Here is a 16967-nt window from a genome sequence, read left to right as displayed (position 1 = left end):
GATAATAATACTAATTGTGACATTTGCTAAGCGCCTATTATGTGCTGGGGTGGATGTGACGCAGTCTCTGTCCCACATGGGGATCGCAGCCTAAGGGGAAGGGGGAAACAGGTATCATTCTACTGATGAGGTAACTGAGGCCCAGAGGAGTAAAGTGACTTGCCCACAGTCACACAGCGAGCAACTGGCAAAGCCGGGATCCGAACAGTCAATCGATCGCATTTATTGAGCATTTACTATTTGCAGAGCGCTTTACTAAGCACTTGGGAGAGTACAGTCCCCACAGAATTAGCAGACACGTTCCCTGCCCTTAGTGAGCTTACAGTCTAGAGGGACTCTTGATTCCCAGTCTTGTGTTCTCTCCACTAGCCCCGTTCTAACCATTAAACTCTTTCCTCCCCCGCCCCCCGCCCCTCACCCCCATTCCCATCTCCTTCCTTCTTCAAAGGGAGTGCTCCTTAAGGCTCCACGGGTCTGGCATTAATGCCAACTGCCTTTTGAAATGCCAGGGTGGGCCGAACCAGACACTCGGTCGGTTCGAATGTGATGGATATTTCTCGGCAGCATCGAGAAGTCTTGCTGCCTCCCTCCTCCCCTCCCTCCTTCCTGACCCAGAGAGCCGTGCCGGCGGCTCAGAGAGATGCCCTTGCAGGTCCAGCCCTGATAGGGCTCTCTCAGGCTGTAAGTTCTGACCCCCCCGCAGCCGTCGGAATGGGTCCAGAGGAATCAGCTTACAGCCCATCCCCCTCACATGTGTCCTTTCACCTCGGGGCCGGCCAGCTGTGCCCGTGCCCATAGGTCCCTTGTGGAGAAACAGAGATGGGGACAGGCGGGGGGCGGCCGAAGGGGGCCGTCTGCCATCAGAGCACAGCAGGTGGCCGACGGGCCGGACGGGATGAAGAGGTGCCCGCCGCCACCTCCCGGGCCCGTGAACAGACCGAAAGGCCCACACGGCTCCCACGCGACGAGAGCAGAAGCGGACCGTCGGGGCCACGGCCCAAAACCGAATTCCTTCATGCTAAAATGGCTGCCGGGCTCCGCCCAGCAGGGCGGGCGAGGGGCAGATACCTCAGCAGGTGGGCGTCCTCTCTCACCCTCCCATCAATCTCTCCATTAGTGCCACTCGAATGGGTGTGGGCCAGACGGTTCTTGGCAAAAGGCAGAGAGGGGCCGTTTCCGGTCCACTCCCATCCCTCACCTCCTCATCTGTTTCCTTGACGCCAGGACTGGAGCAGTTCCAGCCCAGAGTGGCACCTCCCGCCCCCATCTCAGAAGAGCACTCTTTCTGCCCATGGGCAAATTAACCCCAATCTCAGGGTCCAGAGGGAGTTAAGCAATGAGCCGGAAAGAATCAGGATAAACTCGGCCTCCTCGGATCTCCTGTTCCCTAGGTTCTATTTGGAATGTTTGGATGTGAGGGAGCGACTAGAGAGAAGCCTAAGGCTCAAGCTGGGTGGGAGGGCTTGAGTCCAGGCAGATTCTGCAGGCCGGAGATTTTTTAAACCTTTGGGTCAGGCCAGCCAAAGTTCAGAATTCCGGTGGTTACACTTGATGGCTTGGGTGGGACTTTTTTTTTTTTTCGGTAGAAATGGTAAGGAACTGTGTTCCCGGACTGTTATTGGGAGCGGTGATGTGAATTTGGGGGTCTTCGATAAACGTCCACATGTATTTTATGGTATTTACTAAGCGCTTTCTACAATCTATCGGTGGTTTTTATTTAACGCTTACTGTGTGCAGAGCACAGTACTAAGCGCTTGGGAGAGTACAATACAACAAGGTTAGCAGACACATTCCGTACCTACAATAAGTCAATCAGTCAGTCATATTTATTGAGCGCTTAGTGGGTGCAGAGCATTGTACTAAGCGCTTGGGAGAGTACAGCCTACAGTCTGTGGAGACATAGGGCCTCAGCTTAGATACAGATCCTGAACTATATGGGGCTGGCTCATAAAGAGGGCATCTTGTCCCCATTTTGCAGATGAAGAAAGTGAGGCTCAGAGAGGTCATGTGACTTGCTTAAGGTCACACAGCAGGGCAGACTGAGTCTAGAACCCAGGTCTCCCCTGACTTCCCGCCCCGTACCATTTTCTCTAGGCCATGCTGCTTCTCAGCCAACAACGGGCAAGCAAACCTGGAGTCTAGTGAAAGATAACCAGGGAGAGGTGCTTTCTATGGGAAGCAGCATAGAGCATGGGCCTGGGAGTCAGAAGGTCATGGATTCTAATCCCAGCTCCTCCACTTGTCTGCTGTGTGGCTTTGGGCAAGTCACTTAACTTCTCTGTGCCTCAGTTACCTCACCTGTAAATGGGAATTAAGACTGTGAGCCTCATGCAGGACAGAATCCAACCCGATTTGCTTGTATCCACCGTAGTGCTTAGTATAATGCCTGGCACACAGTAAGCCCTTAAGAAATACCGTAATAATAATTATTATTATTGTTATTATTAAAAGTCTCCCCATTGGCCTCCACCAAAAGGCTTTTCAGAACCCCCAACCCTGGCTCTCAGGCAGTCCTGACAGAAGAATCAAGCTAGGGTCATCCACAGAAGTCAAGAGTGCTGAGATCAGCCTTTGGTCACCTCAACCCCCCGGTGCCTGGAGATTTCCGGGCCCTGAAGAGAGGTCCTGAGCCCCACTGGATCTCTCTTGGGGACTTCTGTGTCCCCCGCTTTCTCTGAAGCCTATTCTTCTCTGACAGAGTCTGTCCACCTGACTGTCCCACGGCCTTTAATAAGCTGTTGACGTCCAAGGCCTAGGTCGGTTGGATTTGAGAGAGGAGGCCCAGAGGGCCCAGAGCCGGAGGCGATTATCCGGGAGATTTTGTCAAGATAGAAGGGAAATCCAGCATCCCTCCACCGCACTGGCTGAGCATCGGCATTTCCAGAGATGCCCCGGCAGAACAAAAGCCTCCCCCCAGTGCGAAGATCAAAAGGTGCTGGAGAGATGAGGGAATGTTTTTATCCAGTGAGCAAGAGAAATAGCCATAACACCCACATAACAAGTGAGATAGCCATAATGCACACGTCTGAGGAGAGCCAGGCTCCCCAAGCAGAGGTGTTTGGCCACAGAAGACTTGGAGCGGGAGAAAGGGGTCAGGGGATGTTGGCCTTGGTTTTTGATTGGCCGAGGACTGCCAGATTTGTACCCCAGCCATGCCCAGGGGAGGAGTTAACTGCACACCCCAAGCTGGGGGAAGGTGGACTTGAGCCACATGGGAATTCAGAATCTCCCGGAAAAGGTTCGGCCACGGGGCCAACTGGAAAGAGCCCGGGCCAGGGAGTTGTGTCCTGGGTTCCACTCCCGGATCTGCCACTGGCTTGCAGGGGGGACCTTGGGCAAGTCATTTCTCTTCTCCGGGACTCAGTTTTCTCATCTGAAAAGTGGGGAGTCAGTACCTGTTCTCCTTCCTACTTAGACTCTGAACCCCATGTGGGCCGGGAACTGGGTTCAATCTGATTGTATTGCATCCACCTTAGGGCTCAGCACAGTGCTTGGCACACAGTAAAGTGCTTAACAAATACCGCTAGTATGGTGATGATGATTAAGTCTCAACTTGCAAGCCTCTGGCCTCCAAGTGTCTGGTTAAGATTAGCCTCTCTCAAACTGGAGGAATTAAAACTATAAATATCAAGAAAGTTGAGAAGGCCTAGAACGCCACTCCCTCAGCCAAAGCTGAAGCTCGGAATAGATGTCCGGGCCGGCCAGTGGAGCTAAAGACTGAAGATGCCTTTAATGGACACATTCCCTGGATCTCCTCAAGCAGGGTGGGAGAGAGCTAATAATGATGATAGTAATAATAACTGTAGTGTTCCTTAGTTGTGATTACCGTATGTATCAAGCGCTTACTGGGTACCAAGCCCTGGGGTAAATACAATCAAGTCGAACAGTGCCTGCCACATAGTAAGCACTTAACAAATACCATTATTATTATTATTATTATATAGCCCCTGTCCCATACGGGGCTCATTTTACAGATGAGGAAATTGAGGCATAATAATAATAATAATAATGTTGGTATTTGTTAAGCGCTTACTATGTGCCGAGCACTGTTCTAAGCGCTGGGGTAGACACAGGGCGTTCAGGTTGTCCCACGTGGGGTTCACAGTCTTAATCCCCATTTTACAGATGAGGTAACTGAGGCACCGAGAAGTTAAGTGACTTGCCCAAAGTCACACAGCTGACAAGTGGCCGAGCAGGGATTCGAACCCATGACCTCTGACTCCAAAGCCCGGGCTCTTTCCACTGAGCCACGCTGCTTAGAGAAAAGCAAAGTCACAACTTCTCATTGCCTGTTTCCTCATATGAAAAATGGGGATCCAATTCCTGTTCTTTCTCCCATTTAGACTGTGAGCCCCTTGTGGGACAGGAACTGGGTCTGACTGGATTATTCATTTACTCCTTCATTCAGGAGTATTTATTGAGTGTTTACTGTGTGCAGAGCACTGTACTAAGTGCTTGAGAAAGTACAATACAGCAATAAACAGATTATCTTTACCTATCCCAGCACTTAGTACAATCCTTGACTGCTTAACAAATACCACAATTATTATAATCATTATTATTATTACTTGCCCAAGGTTACCCAGCAGGCAACTGGCAGTGTTAGGTTTAGAACCCAGTTCTCGCAGGCTTTGGAGGCCAAGGGCGACTCTGTCCCCTAGCCCCTGGATTGCCATCTGCTAATCCTCTCCCTGCAATTCGTCTTCACAGACTCTTCTCCTTAGCGCTGAGTACAGTGCTCAGAACCCAGATGGCGCTCAGTAAATACTCCTGATGGAGGTCAACGTGGAGTTTAAGTTGCCCGTCTCCCTCTTCTCCCCAACTCCTGTCCTCCTCGCTCCCCTAGGGGCTGCTGGGATTTCTCCCTGGCGGCTCAGCGGGAAATTGAAGAAACAAGGTGGCTCTACTACTCTTGAGTTCTTTTGGGTTCCTGGGGGAAGGAAATTCAGGGCCTAAAAGTGGGACAGAATGCAAACAGGTTGGGGGAGAGGGTTGGTCTAGCCTCCCAGCAGCCCGTTCTGGATCGCTTCATCCCATCCCCTGCCCCTCTGGGCAACACAAGGCCCTCTCCTTTCCCCCTTCCCTGGGAGAAACTGGCCTCACCTCCAACAAAGGAGAAGTGAGAGCAGTGACCCGTTTCTTCTCCTCTGAGGAAGTGTCATCATCTCTCTGTCTCCAGCCAGGAAATGGCATGTGTGGGGAGCAGCTGGAGGGTGTAGGGGGAAGGAGATGATAAAATCCACCTCTAGAGAGCCCAAAGAGAAGCTGCCCCTCAAACCTCACAACCCGAACTCCTGCCTGAAGAGGGAGGGAGACCTCGGGGGCTCCAATGGGCTTGGAGCAAGCCACCAGGAAGAGAAGCAGCATGGCCTAGTGGCTACGACACGGACCTGGGATTCAGAAGGACCCAGGTTCTAATCTCAGCTCTGCCACTTGTCTGTTGCGGGATCTTGGTCAAGTCACGTCACTTCTCTGGACCATGGTTACCTCATCTGTGAAATGGGGATTAAGACCTTGAGCCTCATGTGGGACAAGGACTGTGACCAATCTGATTAGCTTGGATCTACTCCCAACACTTAGTACGGTGCCTGGCACATAGTAAATATGATAAAAACAAAACAGGAGAGAAGGTGATGGGTTAGGAGGTGGGGACCTGCCTTCCAGGGGATTCAGCCAACCCTGACCTCAGGGAGTCAGTGGACCCCCAACCCCCCGTTCCTCACAGCATCTCCCAGTCCCAGGCCCAGTTAGTCCATGGAGCAGCCTGAGAACTGGAAGGGGCTGGGGGCGGGGTGTGCAGAAGGCAGGAACAAGCCAAAGCCATTTCCTGAGAGGGGCAGCCCAGCAGAGACAGAGCAGATGGCTCGGTTTGGGTGGGAAAGCCCTGCTCCCATTGGAAGGGACCACTGTCTATTCCCAATACTCCCTCTTTAGCCTGTAAGCTCATTGTGGACAGGAAAGTGCTCTGAATATAGTATAGTGCTCTGAATGTAATAAGCACTCAATAAATACCATTGATTGATTGATTGATTGTTAGCACCTTTGGCAGGGAGTTTCATCACCTCTCCCATCACCCTGTTGCCTTCTCCCTACCCTACCTACCCGACAAACCATTCCCGGCATTTTAGATGTAGAGAAGCAGTGTGGCCCAGTGGAAAGAGCCCAGGCTGGGAGTCAGAGGACCCGATTCTAATCCCGACTCCGCCACTTGCCTGTTGTGTGAGCGTGGGCAATTCGCTTCACTTCTCTGTGCATCGGTTTCCTCATCTGTAATGTGGGGATTCAATATCTGTTCTTTCTGTCCTTTAGCTTGTGAGCCCCATGTGGGACAGAGACTTTATCTAAGCTGCTTATATCCTATCAACTCCAGCACTTAGTATAACGCTTGGTACATAGCAAGCACTTAATAAATATCACATTTATTTATCAACAGATATCACCATTATTGTCCCAGGGTGAGACGTAGCCAGTCCCCAATCAATGGTATTCATTGAGTGCTTACTGTGTGCAGAGCCCTGTACTAATCATCTGAGTGCGTACAACAGAATCAGCAGATACGTTCCCTGCCCATAACAAGCTTCCTTTTCCACCTCAACCAATGGTATTTATTGAGCGCTTACTATGTGCTCAATAAAGTCCCAGCAAACTGTGTGCTTAGTATACTTAGCGCGTAGGAAAGTAGAGTGCAACAGAGTTGGAGAACATGTTCCCCACCCACAAGAAGCTTAGAGTCTGGGTGGGAGGCAGACATTAATATGAAGTGCAATGCTCAAGGGCTTAGTACAGTGCCCGGCACACAGTAAGCACTCAATAAATACAAATTTAATAAATAATTTAGAATATATAATTCAAAGATATTTATGTAAGTGCTGCAGGGTGAGCCTTTCTACAAATTTCCCATCCTCAATCCTCTCCTTCACCACAAAGCACACTTCTACCCCGGCAAAGCCTGCTCACCGGCTGGTACTAACATGTGCCCACAGTCCACAGAGTCAAATCTGTCGTTCAGTCAAGTCAGTTGTATTTATTGAGCGCTACTGTGTGCAGAGCACTATTCTGAGCTCTTGGGAGAGTACAACATAATGATAAACACTTTCCCTGCCCATAACGAGCTTACAGGCTAGAGGGGGAGAGAGATGTTCATAGAAGTAAATAAATGACAGATATGCACATAAGTGCTGGAGGGACTGGGAGAGGATGAATAAAGGGAGCAAGTCAGGGTGACGCAGAAGGGTGTGGGAGAAGGGGAAAGGAGGGCTTAGTCAGGGAATGAGATGGGCCTTCAATAAGGCTTTAAAGGAAGGTAGGGTCATTGTCTGTCGGAGGTGAGCAGTTGAGCACACAGTAAAGCCACCGGAACTTGAAAGCCAAATTTGGTCACGGGTACAACTGCAAATGATCCAGCAGCTCCCTGCAGCCGAGGTCCTGGCACTTCCAAGCCAGAGTCTTCAGCCGCAGAATCTGGCAAGGGACTTGAGTGCTTCTCAGCAGCAGGAGGAGACGCAGGGGGTGGAGAGGGATCCAGGCGGACGTCCCGCCCTCCCCCGTCCCTCGGCTGTTGACCAGTTGACCAGAAATCAGTGCCTCGTGGACCAGCCTCCGCCCCATCCCTGAGGGCCACGGAGGGTGCTCCTCTTGGGTAGAGAACCGGCTGGCTCCTGATGGGAAGCATGGGAGGCAGCTGCCTCGGGGCACCCTGTCAGAAAGGGCAAAGTGGCAGCAGGAGCGGATTTCTTATGCAGAAATTTTGGGGCCCGGCCATTTTGAAGTCGGCTCATTTTAAAGTCGATAAAAGGAGGCTGCGTTTATCATCCGTCTTTTCTAGTATTGTGTTCCTGAGAGAGATGGGGGCGGATTTCCGCCCCGTGATCCGTATGACATTCCGTTAAGCCGTGTGCCCGGTGCGGTGGTGTTTCTCAAGGGCTTATACAGTGCCAAGCACTGTATTCAGCATTGGGGTAGATATAAGGTAATCGGGTCGGGCACACTGCCCTGTGGATCGGAGCAGCTGTGGTAAATTTTTTCCCCATCGGGACGGCCAGATGTCTAAAGCCGACCATGTGGGGAGCGAGTGTTTGGCTTCGGCCTTTACTCTCCCAATCATAGGTGCAGTGCTCACGTGCCATAGACCTGCCATAAAACCACTTTGCTCTTGGGGGACTGATGGACCTGCTTGGGGAGGAGCTTGAAATCAAATGCTGACAGATCCCAATGGACAGACAGTGTCCATAGATGGAAGTTTTTGTTCACTGTGATCACCCTACCTATTAAAAAAATAATATTTGTTAAGTACTTACTATGTGCCGGACACTGTACTAAGCACTGAGGTAGATACGAGCTAATCGGGTTGGACATGGTCCATGTCCCACAGGGGGCTCACAGTCTTAATCTTCATTTTACAGATGAGGTAATTGAGGTCCAGAGAAGTGAAGTGACTTGCCCAAGGTCACACAGCAGACAAGCGGAGGAGTTAGGATTAGAACCCAGGTCCTTGTGACTCTATCCTCTAGGCTCCACTGCTCCCTGCTCTACCTCCTAGGGCAGGGGAGGTCAAAAATTTCCAACTCATGTTTCCCCGTCTAATTCCTCCAGGATCCCTCGTGGACGGCCAGAGACCAGTCCAGCCAGAGCTTCCCTGGAGGATTCGGTCCAGAGGAAGCCGGCACCAGGAGTCAGTCAGTCAGTCAGCAGTATTTATTGAGTGCTTTCTCTGTCCAGAACACTGTACTAAGCATTTGGGAGAGTGCAATATAATGGTATAACAGACGCATTCCCTGCCCACAGTGAGCTTGGAGTCTAGAGACAGGAAGTCAGACAGGGCTTAGCAGATTGTGATTGTGAGGACCTAGGGAGTCTGATGGGTCTGCTGGAACGAGGAACTGGTTCAGCCCAGGATAATCATAATAATAATTATTATGCATAGTAATAATCAATAACAATAACGGTCCATATGATATCATTCTGTTAAGCCTTGCACCTGGGGTGGGGGTCTTCATTAAGCGCTTAATAAATAGCCCACCCACCTGCTCCCTCAAAAGGCCTCTCACCCACAGTGTCGTAGGGTGAGCAAGCAGTAGCCCAGCCCACTCTGCAGACAGGGAATTGGAGCCAGGGGTGGGAATTTGGACTCCCATCCGGGCCCCGGGAACCTACTGTTTCCCCTGCTCTCATCCAACTCCCACCCCACCCCCTCCTGGAGTCTAACGGGGCACCTCCGAGGCCCCATGGTCGGGGGCTCAGCCAAGAACTGTGTGCGTGACTGGGTAGCGCCCAGCTGGCACGGAGCGGGCAGCGTCCATGCCTTGCTTCCCAGAGGAAGACAGTCAGTGATTTCTTGGCTTTGACTTTGTCCCGGTGTGGGCTGCCTTTGGGGTGGGGGGCTGAGGGGCGGGAGGTGCTGGGAGAGAGCCCGCCTTCCTGTGTACGGCCGCTGATAATTGCCTCTCCGGAACTAGCGTGGCACATAGAGGCCGGGGCAGGAAGCATTGTACAATGCAGCTCTTTCAGGGGAAACTCTGAAAGGTCTCAGCCCCCTATGTGACTCCAGGAAACGCCGAGTCCTGTGCGACTTGTTCTCTAACCTTCCGGGCGGGCGGGCGGGCAGTCTGGGGCGAGACTCTCCAACTCCCAGAGAGCCGCATAGGTTGGATGAAGAAGCAGAGTGGGAGGAAGCTCTCGAGCCCGCCCCCCCCCCCCCCCCCCCCCCCCCCCGCCAACCTCCCAGACGCATCTTGGCCCAGAGACATCGGAAAAGGGCTCTTGATGGGGTTGGGGCAGGATGACCCCAAGGGGCCCATCCGTGGGGCTTCCCTGCGAAGCTGTTGACTGGGCTACCAGGAGATCGGCCCGGAGCTTCTGAAAGGGAATGTTCCCGCCCAGCTTGCCAAGGCCAGCGGCTGGTTCCTGGCCTGCCGGATCTATTAGTCCGAGCCTGATATCTAATGGAAATCAGCGGGCCTAAAAGGCATCAGATAAACTCCCCTCCTTTCTAGTCACTCGATTTTGGTTCTGTGGGAATCTCACAACAATAATCATTGTCGTCATTGTTAAGAGCTGACTCTGTACCAAGCACTGTACTAAAAGCTGGGGGAGGTGCAAGATAATGGGATCCGACACAGTCCCATTCCCCCATTGAGTGGGGGGGCACAGTCTAAAGAGGGAGGGAGAACAGGTATCTTTTCCCCATTTTAAAGTTGAGGGAACTGAGGCCCAGGGAAGTTCAGTGACTTGCCCAAGGTCACACAGTAGGCAAGTGGCAGAACCGGGATCGGAACACCCGATCCCTGGGGGTCACTTCACTTCTCTGTGCTTCAGTTCCCTCCTTTGTAAAATGGGGATTAAGACCGTGAGCCCCTTATGGGGCAGGGACAACCAGATTAGCTTGTATTTAGCCCAGTGCTTAGTACACTGTTTGACACACAGTAAGTGCTTAACAAATACCGTTACTATTATTACTACCAGTAATAATAATAAATTCCACTGATGGATAAAGAGTTTCCGGGCTTCACCAAAGGCCCCACATTGAGATCCCCAGCTGGTTTTGCACTGGAAGCCCGGTTTGGTCAGGAGCTTCGGAGCAGACTCCGTCCCCGGTCCTCCCACCGGTCGTCCGTGACCCCTGCCCGTCGGGTTCCCGTCTGGGAGATGGAGAAAGCCCTGCCCGCCAGAGATGCGGGGATGAGTCGCTGACTAGACCAGATGGGGAAATCCGCTGAGGGCCATCACTTCTGCCTTCTAGCGGCGCCCTGCCCAGCCCCCGTCATCCACTCTCTGCCTGATGGGCCGGGAACAAGAGGGGTTTCCGCTTCATGGGCCCGATGTGGTGACTGAGCTCAGGAAGGGTCGATTGTTCTGGCTTGGAAGGTGGGAGAGAGAAGAGGAGAGGGGAGGGGAGAGGGAGGGCCCCTGCTCTCCCTCCCTGAGTTTGGAGGGAGCCTCAACTTGTCTTCCTCCTCTTCCTCCTGCTGCTGCTACCGCCACCCTGACCGGAGGAATAATGTTTCCCTCAGGAATGAAAAGTTTCTCTTCGTCACCATTTTAATTGCTGTGTTGTTGTGCCCAGTGAATGAGCGGTGGCCTGGGCTGAGCAGCTGGCCCGGGAGCCGTGCCCGCTTCCCTCCCTCCACCGAGCCGGAGGCCGCTGGAGCGAGGCCGGGCGGGCGGGCGGGCAGGGGCGGGGAAGGGAGGAATGTCGAGCGGGAGGGAGAGAGGAAAGGGGTCTGGGAACCGCTCACATCACCCTCTGCGGCTTATTCATCCCTCTCTCCTCCCCCCTTCCCCTCCGTTGTTTTCCAGACCGTCAGCATCAATAAGGCCATTAATACACAGGAAGTGGCCGTGAAGGAGAAACACGCCAGAAATATCCTTTTAGGAGGCGATCCCCCGCGAGGGGTCAGCAGGCGGGGGCTCTTGGACAGAAAGTTCCAGGGTGGCGGGGCCCCCGAGGCTTGGGTCCCCCGGGAGGGGGAGCGGCCCCCCCGGGGCCGGCGGAGGGAGGCCCAGCCGGGCATACGATTCTTCCGCTTGGCAGGGCCCTCGGAGCCCGATGGTCTCCTCGCCTGGGGAGCGAGGGCCTGACGGTGCCTTGGCTCTGAAGGTTGGGGCGAAGACCCCGGGATTGGGAAAGGTTTGGGGATGAGGGTGGGAACGGGGGGCGGAAGGTGCAGGAGCACAGTTGCCGAGGGAAGGTGAGGACCATGGGCAGCCAACTACGGAAGAACAGAATGGACACCTCCGACAGGGAGAGAGGATAAGGGCGGGGTGGCAGGTTCGGGGGTGTGTGTGTAAAAGAGGTTCCCTGCCCCTGCTCCTCTCCCTAGCCCCCACAGCTTTTCAGTCCCTCCCACCTCTTCTGGGGCCTACATTGTGGAGAGACCCTAACACCTTCCCCTCCCCCTTCTTTCCGGGTCTTTTTATTTTGGGAGAACAAAAGCCCTGGTAAAGGCCTCTCCAGCCCTCAACAGCCTAGGGAGGTCTCTGGCCTCCTTGTCCTCAAAGAGCCTCACAGGGAGGGAGGGAGGAAAAGAGACAGAGAGAGAGAGAGAATGAATATCTCTGGCAGAGCAAGGACTTGATCCTGTGCCCAAGAGGTAGAGCTTGAAGTCGGAAAGATTGACACTAATAGACTTAAAAAGATGCGTGCAGAATGTAAACAGAGGGAGGCTGCCAGGGGCGCTGAGGCAGCGGTGTCTGTGTGTGAAAGAGTGTGTTTGTGTGTGTGTGTGTGTGTGTGTGTGTGTGTGCGTGAGCCTAAGCCTGTGTCCGCCTAGGTCTGTGTGTGCCCGAGTCTACATGTGTCTCTCTGCGTGTCTGAGACTGATTTGCGGGTCTGTGCCTGAAACTGTGTCTCTGTGCGTCTGTGTTTGCGTGCCTGAGTCTGGGTGCGTGTGCCTGTGTTTGTGTTCCCCAGTCTGTCTGCGTCTGTGTTTGTTTTCCGAGTCCGTCCGTGTCTGTGTGTGTGTCCAAGTCTTTGTGTGTCTGTGCGTCTGCCGGAGCCTGTGTGTGAGGAGGGATACCTGCAGGTGGGGGCCTGGAATTGTGTGGATCTCTGTGTTCGTACTGGCGAGTGTGCATGAATCTGTAGGTGAGACCCTGAAATGGGGGGAGGGGGTGTATGTGTGAGTTTTTCCAAGGAGCTATGTGTATACTTGTGTTTAGGTGTATGTAAAAGTTTTCCGGAGAATCTTTGTGTGTGTATGTTTGCGTGAGTTTTCGAAGGAGCTGTGTGTGTGTGAGAGAGGGTTTTCCTGAGGAACTGTATATGTGTCAGAGTTTTCCGAGGAGCTGTGTGTATATGCGTGCATGTGTATGTGAAGTTTTCCTGAGGAGTTGTGTAAGACTTTCCGAGGAACTGTGTGTGTCTGAGGGTTTTCTTGAAGAAATATGTGTGCGTGTGACTTTTGCTGAGGAACTGTGTGTGTTTTTTGTGAGAATTTTTCTGAGGAACTGTGTGTGTCTGTGTGTGTATGTGAGAGTTTTTCTGAGGAGCTGTGTTTGTGTAAGTTTTCCCGAGGAGCTATGTGTGTGTATGCGTGTGTGTGAGTTTTCTTGAGGAGCTCTGTGTGTGTGTTTCCCCGAGTAACTATGTGTGTTTGAGAGTTTTCCTGAGAAGCTGTGTTTGTGTGTGTGTGAGAGAGAGAGAGAGTTTTCCTGAGGGGTGGGGTGCGTGTGTTTTTGTGTGTGTTTGTCTGTGTGTGGGTCCCAAGGCTGTATTTGTATGTGAGAGAGTTTTCCTGAGGAGCTGGGTGCTGCTCTCAGCAGTCCGGGGGAGGATGCTGAGCGGGTGGAGCGGAGCGGGCAGCACCCCTAATGTGTGTGGGCGGGTTGGTGCCAGAGGAGCCGGGGCCTGCGGCGGCTGCAACTTGGAGAGTCCTGAGCAGCACCGCCCGCCCGCCCTCCTGCCCGCCCGTGATGTCACTGCTCCCACTGGGCCCCAGCCTCGGCCGCCAGCGAGGGAACGGAAGGGAACGGGAGGGAAGGGAAAGGAACAGAATGTGCCGCCGCCAAGGCCCCCGGCCGCTCCCCACCTCAGCCCTGGGAGTGAACCCTGATCCAGGGAGCCGGGGACCCATGGGCCTGCTGGAGGCCTCTGTGCCGGGAGCCTTAAAGGAGCCCCATCCCTTTCCACCTCGTGGCCTCTGTGGTGTCCAGCGGAGTAGGAGAGAGGCGGAAGGTGATCTGAGGGGGCTTCCTGAAACCCAAAGGGGCTGGGGTCCACAAAGGGGTCCCCACGGGGCTGCTTTCTGCCAAGAGGGACAGCCTGAGCCAAAGCCCCTATCTCTGGATCTCTAGGCCGGGGGTTTCCCCACCGGCACCCCTTCCAGGCCAGGGGCTTCCCCACCAGTACTCCTACGGGCCAGGGGCTTCCCCTCCGGCGCCCTCACAGGCCGGCTAGCTGCCACGGGACGGCAGGCTCTGCCTTATCCAGCTGGGAAGCAGCTGGCCCCAGACGGCCCCGGCCGGCCCTGCTGGCATTTTCCCTGACTCCTTCCCTCACCATGCATCCTGGGGACCCACCACGAGAAGGGGGCGCAGACCTTCTGGTCCGTGGTGAACCGCCTGCCTCTGTCCAGCAATGCCGTGCTCTGCTGGAAGTTCTGCCACGTGTTCCACAAGCTGCTCCGGGACGGCCACCCCAATGTGAGTCCCGCGGGGCCGAGAGCAGGGCCCTTTCCCCTTCTCTTTCTGGAGGCTCTGGGCGTGTGTCTTCTCCTGCCCCAACCTTTGTCCTAGTTCTGCCCTCCTCTCCCCACTTTCCCCTCCTCCTCTCCCTCCTCCTGTTCCCCCTCCTCCTTTACCTCCCTTCCTCTCCCCCCCTCGCCTTCTGCCCCATCTCCATGTCCTCCTTCTCCTCCTCCTCGTGTTTACCTTGCTAGTCCACTCTCTTCCCTTCCTAGGTCCTGAAAGATTCGGTGAGGTTCAAAAATGAGTTGAGTGACATGAGCCGGATGTGGGTGAGTTTGGAGAAGGTCCGCTGACCCTGCCCAATGGGGTGAGAGGTGCGGGGTCTCTGACTGGGGCCCCCTTCCCCACTCCAACCCCCTCCAGACATGTGCCTCCGTGGCCCGCCCTCTTTCTCACACCTCCTGCCGGGTTATTTTCAGGGGCAGTCTAGAGAAGAAGGGGAACCGTAGTCCAAGGAGGTGCAATACTATTTATTATCTACCAATCAGTGGTACCTGGGATAGTTCAGTACAGGTGATAGGCACGATCCCTGCCCTCACGGACCTTACAGTCTAACAGTCTAATAAGCGATAACCGTGTACAACACACTGGACTAAGCACTGGGGAAGAAATACTAGATTAGGCACAAGCCTCCGTGGGAGCCATTAACTCTCTCCAGGCCATTTTTAGAATGCTTTTCACTGCTCCCCCAGGACCCAGCCGGAGCCCAAAAGGCTCTAAATCTCCATGGTCCAGGCTGGGTGAGGGTGGGGGACTGGCTGCTGGCCCTGGAGGATTCCCGGTCCTCGGCCTCCAGCTGCCTGTGGGTCTGGCACCCCTCCCCAGGCCCGACCCTTGGGGTTGACGGAGTCCGTCTGCTTTCTTTCCCATTTCCTCCTCCAGGGCCACCTAAGCGAGGGGTACGGGCAGCTGTGCAGTATCTACCTCAAACTGCTGAGAACCAAGATGGAGTTCCACACCAAAGTAAGTGGCAGCCAGCTCTCTGTCCTCCTTGTCCTCCCTCTGTCCCTCGGCCCATTGGAAGGGTCAGGCTGGGGGGCCCCCTCGGTGTCCAGGTGTACCCTGCAGGCCAGGCTGAGGGGACGCTCTGGACTTTGACCAGGCCACAGGCCAAAAAGGGCCACAAGATGGGGAGGTTTTTGGAGTCACCTCAAGTGGAAATACCAGGATGTCATCACTGACGACTCCTCCCATCTCTGTTCTCCCCACCGCCCAACTTCTGCTGGGCCTCCTCTCCCAGAATCCCCGCTTTCCTGGCAACCTCCAGATGAGTGACCGGCAGCTGGACGAGGCGGGAGAAAATGACGTCAACAACTTGTAAGTGAACCTTTTCCCGGTTGGGCCTGTCCATCCTCACGAGGGCTGGGGTTTTGGGGGTGGGGGGGCAGGGAACAGCCCCATCTCCGTGGCCTCCCTCCAGCTGCAGCTGGACCCGATGACTCGAGGTCCTGGCTTGGTCGTAGTTCTGATCCCAAGAGCCAGGCCTGCAGCCTTCAGGTTGGGGGTAGGGGGCTCATAAGCAGGGATCGATTCCACGATCCCCAGCTATGGCTCCGTTTCCCAGAAGCTCCTACCCATCGCAGGGCAGAAGGCACAGCTCCATCCCATTCACACACCGGTGCTGAGTTTGGAAGGTTGAAAGAACCCTCGCCTACTGGCCTGGGCCCCATAGAAAGCATGGAAGGCGGTGTGGGCTGAGGGTTGGACGGTGACTCAGAGAGCTCGGGGCCCCTTTAGTATTGGCGAGGTTTTGGGGGGTGACCGGCTGGTGTTCTCTGGGCTTAGTTTCCAGCTGACGGTGGAGATGTTTGACTACTTGGAATGGGAGCTGAATCTGTTCCAGACTGGTGAGACTCCTGCAGCCCCCAGCCCTCACCCCCACCATAATAAACCACTGGTATTTATTGAACACTTATTGTGGACAGAGCCCTGTAGGAAGGACTTGGAAGAGCGTGCTAGAAACAAAAGACATGCCCCTTGACCTCGAAGGGGTTTTTCTCTAATGGGGCAGACAGGCAGATGTAAATTCTTCGAAGGTAGCAGGAGCTACAGGACCAGCCATGATCTAAGGGAAGTAGCACGAGTATCTCAGGATGAAGTAACTGAATAAATAATTGAAGACATAAAAACACCTAAGTGCTGAGGAGACGTAGAAATGCCTAAGTGCTCAGGGTAGCTGCTGAGTTAATAATTAAGACTGAGTAGTAATAATTGTGGTATTTGTTAAGGCCTTATTTTGGGCTAAGCACTGTGCTAAGCCCTGGAGTAGATGTAAGATAATCAGGTCCCACATGGGGCTCACAGACTAAGTGTTGGGGGAGAATAGGTATTGAATCCTCCTTTTGCAGATGAGGGAAGTGAAGTGACTTACCTGAGGTCACATAGCAGACAGGTGGCCAAAACTGGGTGGCCTAGTGGACAGAGCATGGGCCTGGGAGTCAGAAGGACCGGGGTTCTAGTTCCAGCTCCACCACTGTCTGCTCTGTGACCTTGGCAAGTCACTTTACTTCTCTGTGCCTCGATTCCCTCATCTGTAAAATGGGGTTTAAGACTGTGAGCCCCATATAGGACGGGGACCGTGTCCAACCCGATTTGCTTGTATCTCCCTCGGCGCTTAGTACAGTGCCTGGCACATAGTAAGCACTCCAAAAATACCACAATGATTGTTATTATTTAAACCCCAGGTCCTCTGACTGCCAGGCCATGCTATTTCCATTAGGCCACGCTGCCTCTGTAGTTGACACGCCTTTGTTTGTTGGCTATTAATCAGGGAAGGCTTCCTG

The 16967-nt window shown here is 53.9% G+C and overlaps 1 protein-coding gene across 2 annotated transcripts in view; it reads left to right on the top strand.

The window, feature by feature from the left end:
- Positions 1-16967, top strand: part of HIP1 (huntingtin interacting protein 1) — a 70343-nt gene that overhangs the window by 32031 nt on the left and 21345 nt on the right. For both annotated transcript variants that reach the window (XM_029081956.1, XM_029081957.1), the window contains exons 2-7: positions 11296-11359; positions 13997-14139; positions 14397-14453; positions 15067-15147; positions 15425-15501; positions 15970-16031. In XM_029081956.1, coding sequence (XP_028937789.1) covers positions 11296-11359; positions 13997-14139; positions 14397-14453; positions 15067-15147; positions 15425-15501; positions 15970-16031 — 484 coding nt within the window. The remainder of the gene's footprint in view (positions 1-11295; positions 11360-13996; positions 14140-14396; positions 14454-15066; positions 15148-15424; positions 15502-15969; positions 16032-16967) is intronic.

This window comes from Ornithorhynchus anatinus, chromosome 17 (genome assembly GCF_004115215.2).
Source record: "Ornithorhynchus anatinus isolate Pmale09 chromosome 17, mOrnAna1.pri.v4, whole genome shotgun sequence".
In the NCBI taxonomy this organism is placed as follows: domain Eukaryota; kingdom Metazoa; phylum Chordata; class Mammalia; order Monotremata; family Ornithorhynchidae; genus Ornithorhynchus; species Ornithorhynchus anatinus.
Note: the sequence above shows the minus strand (reverse complement) of the source record. Positions and strands in the feature narration are given on the sequence as shown.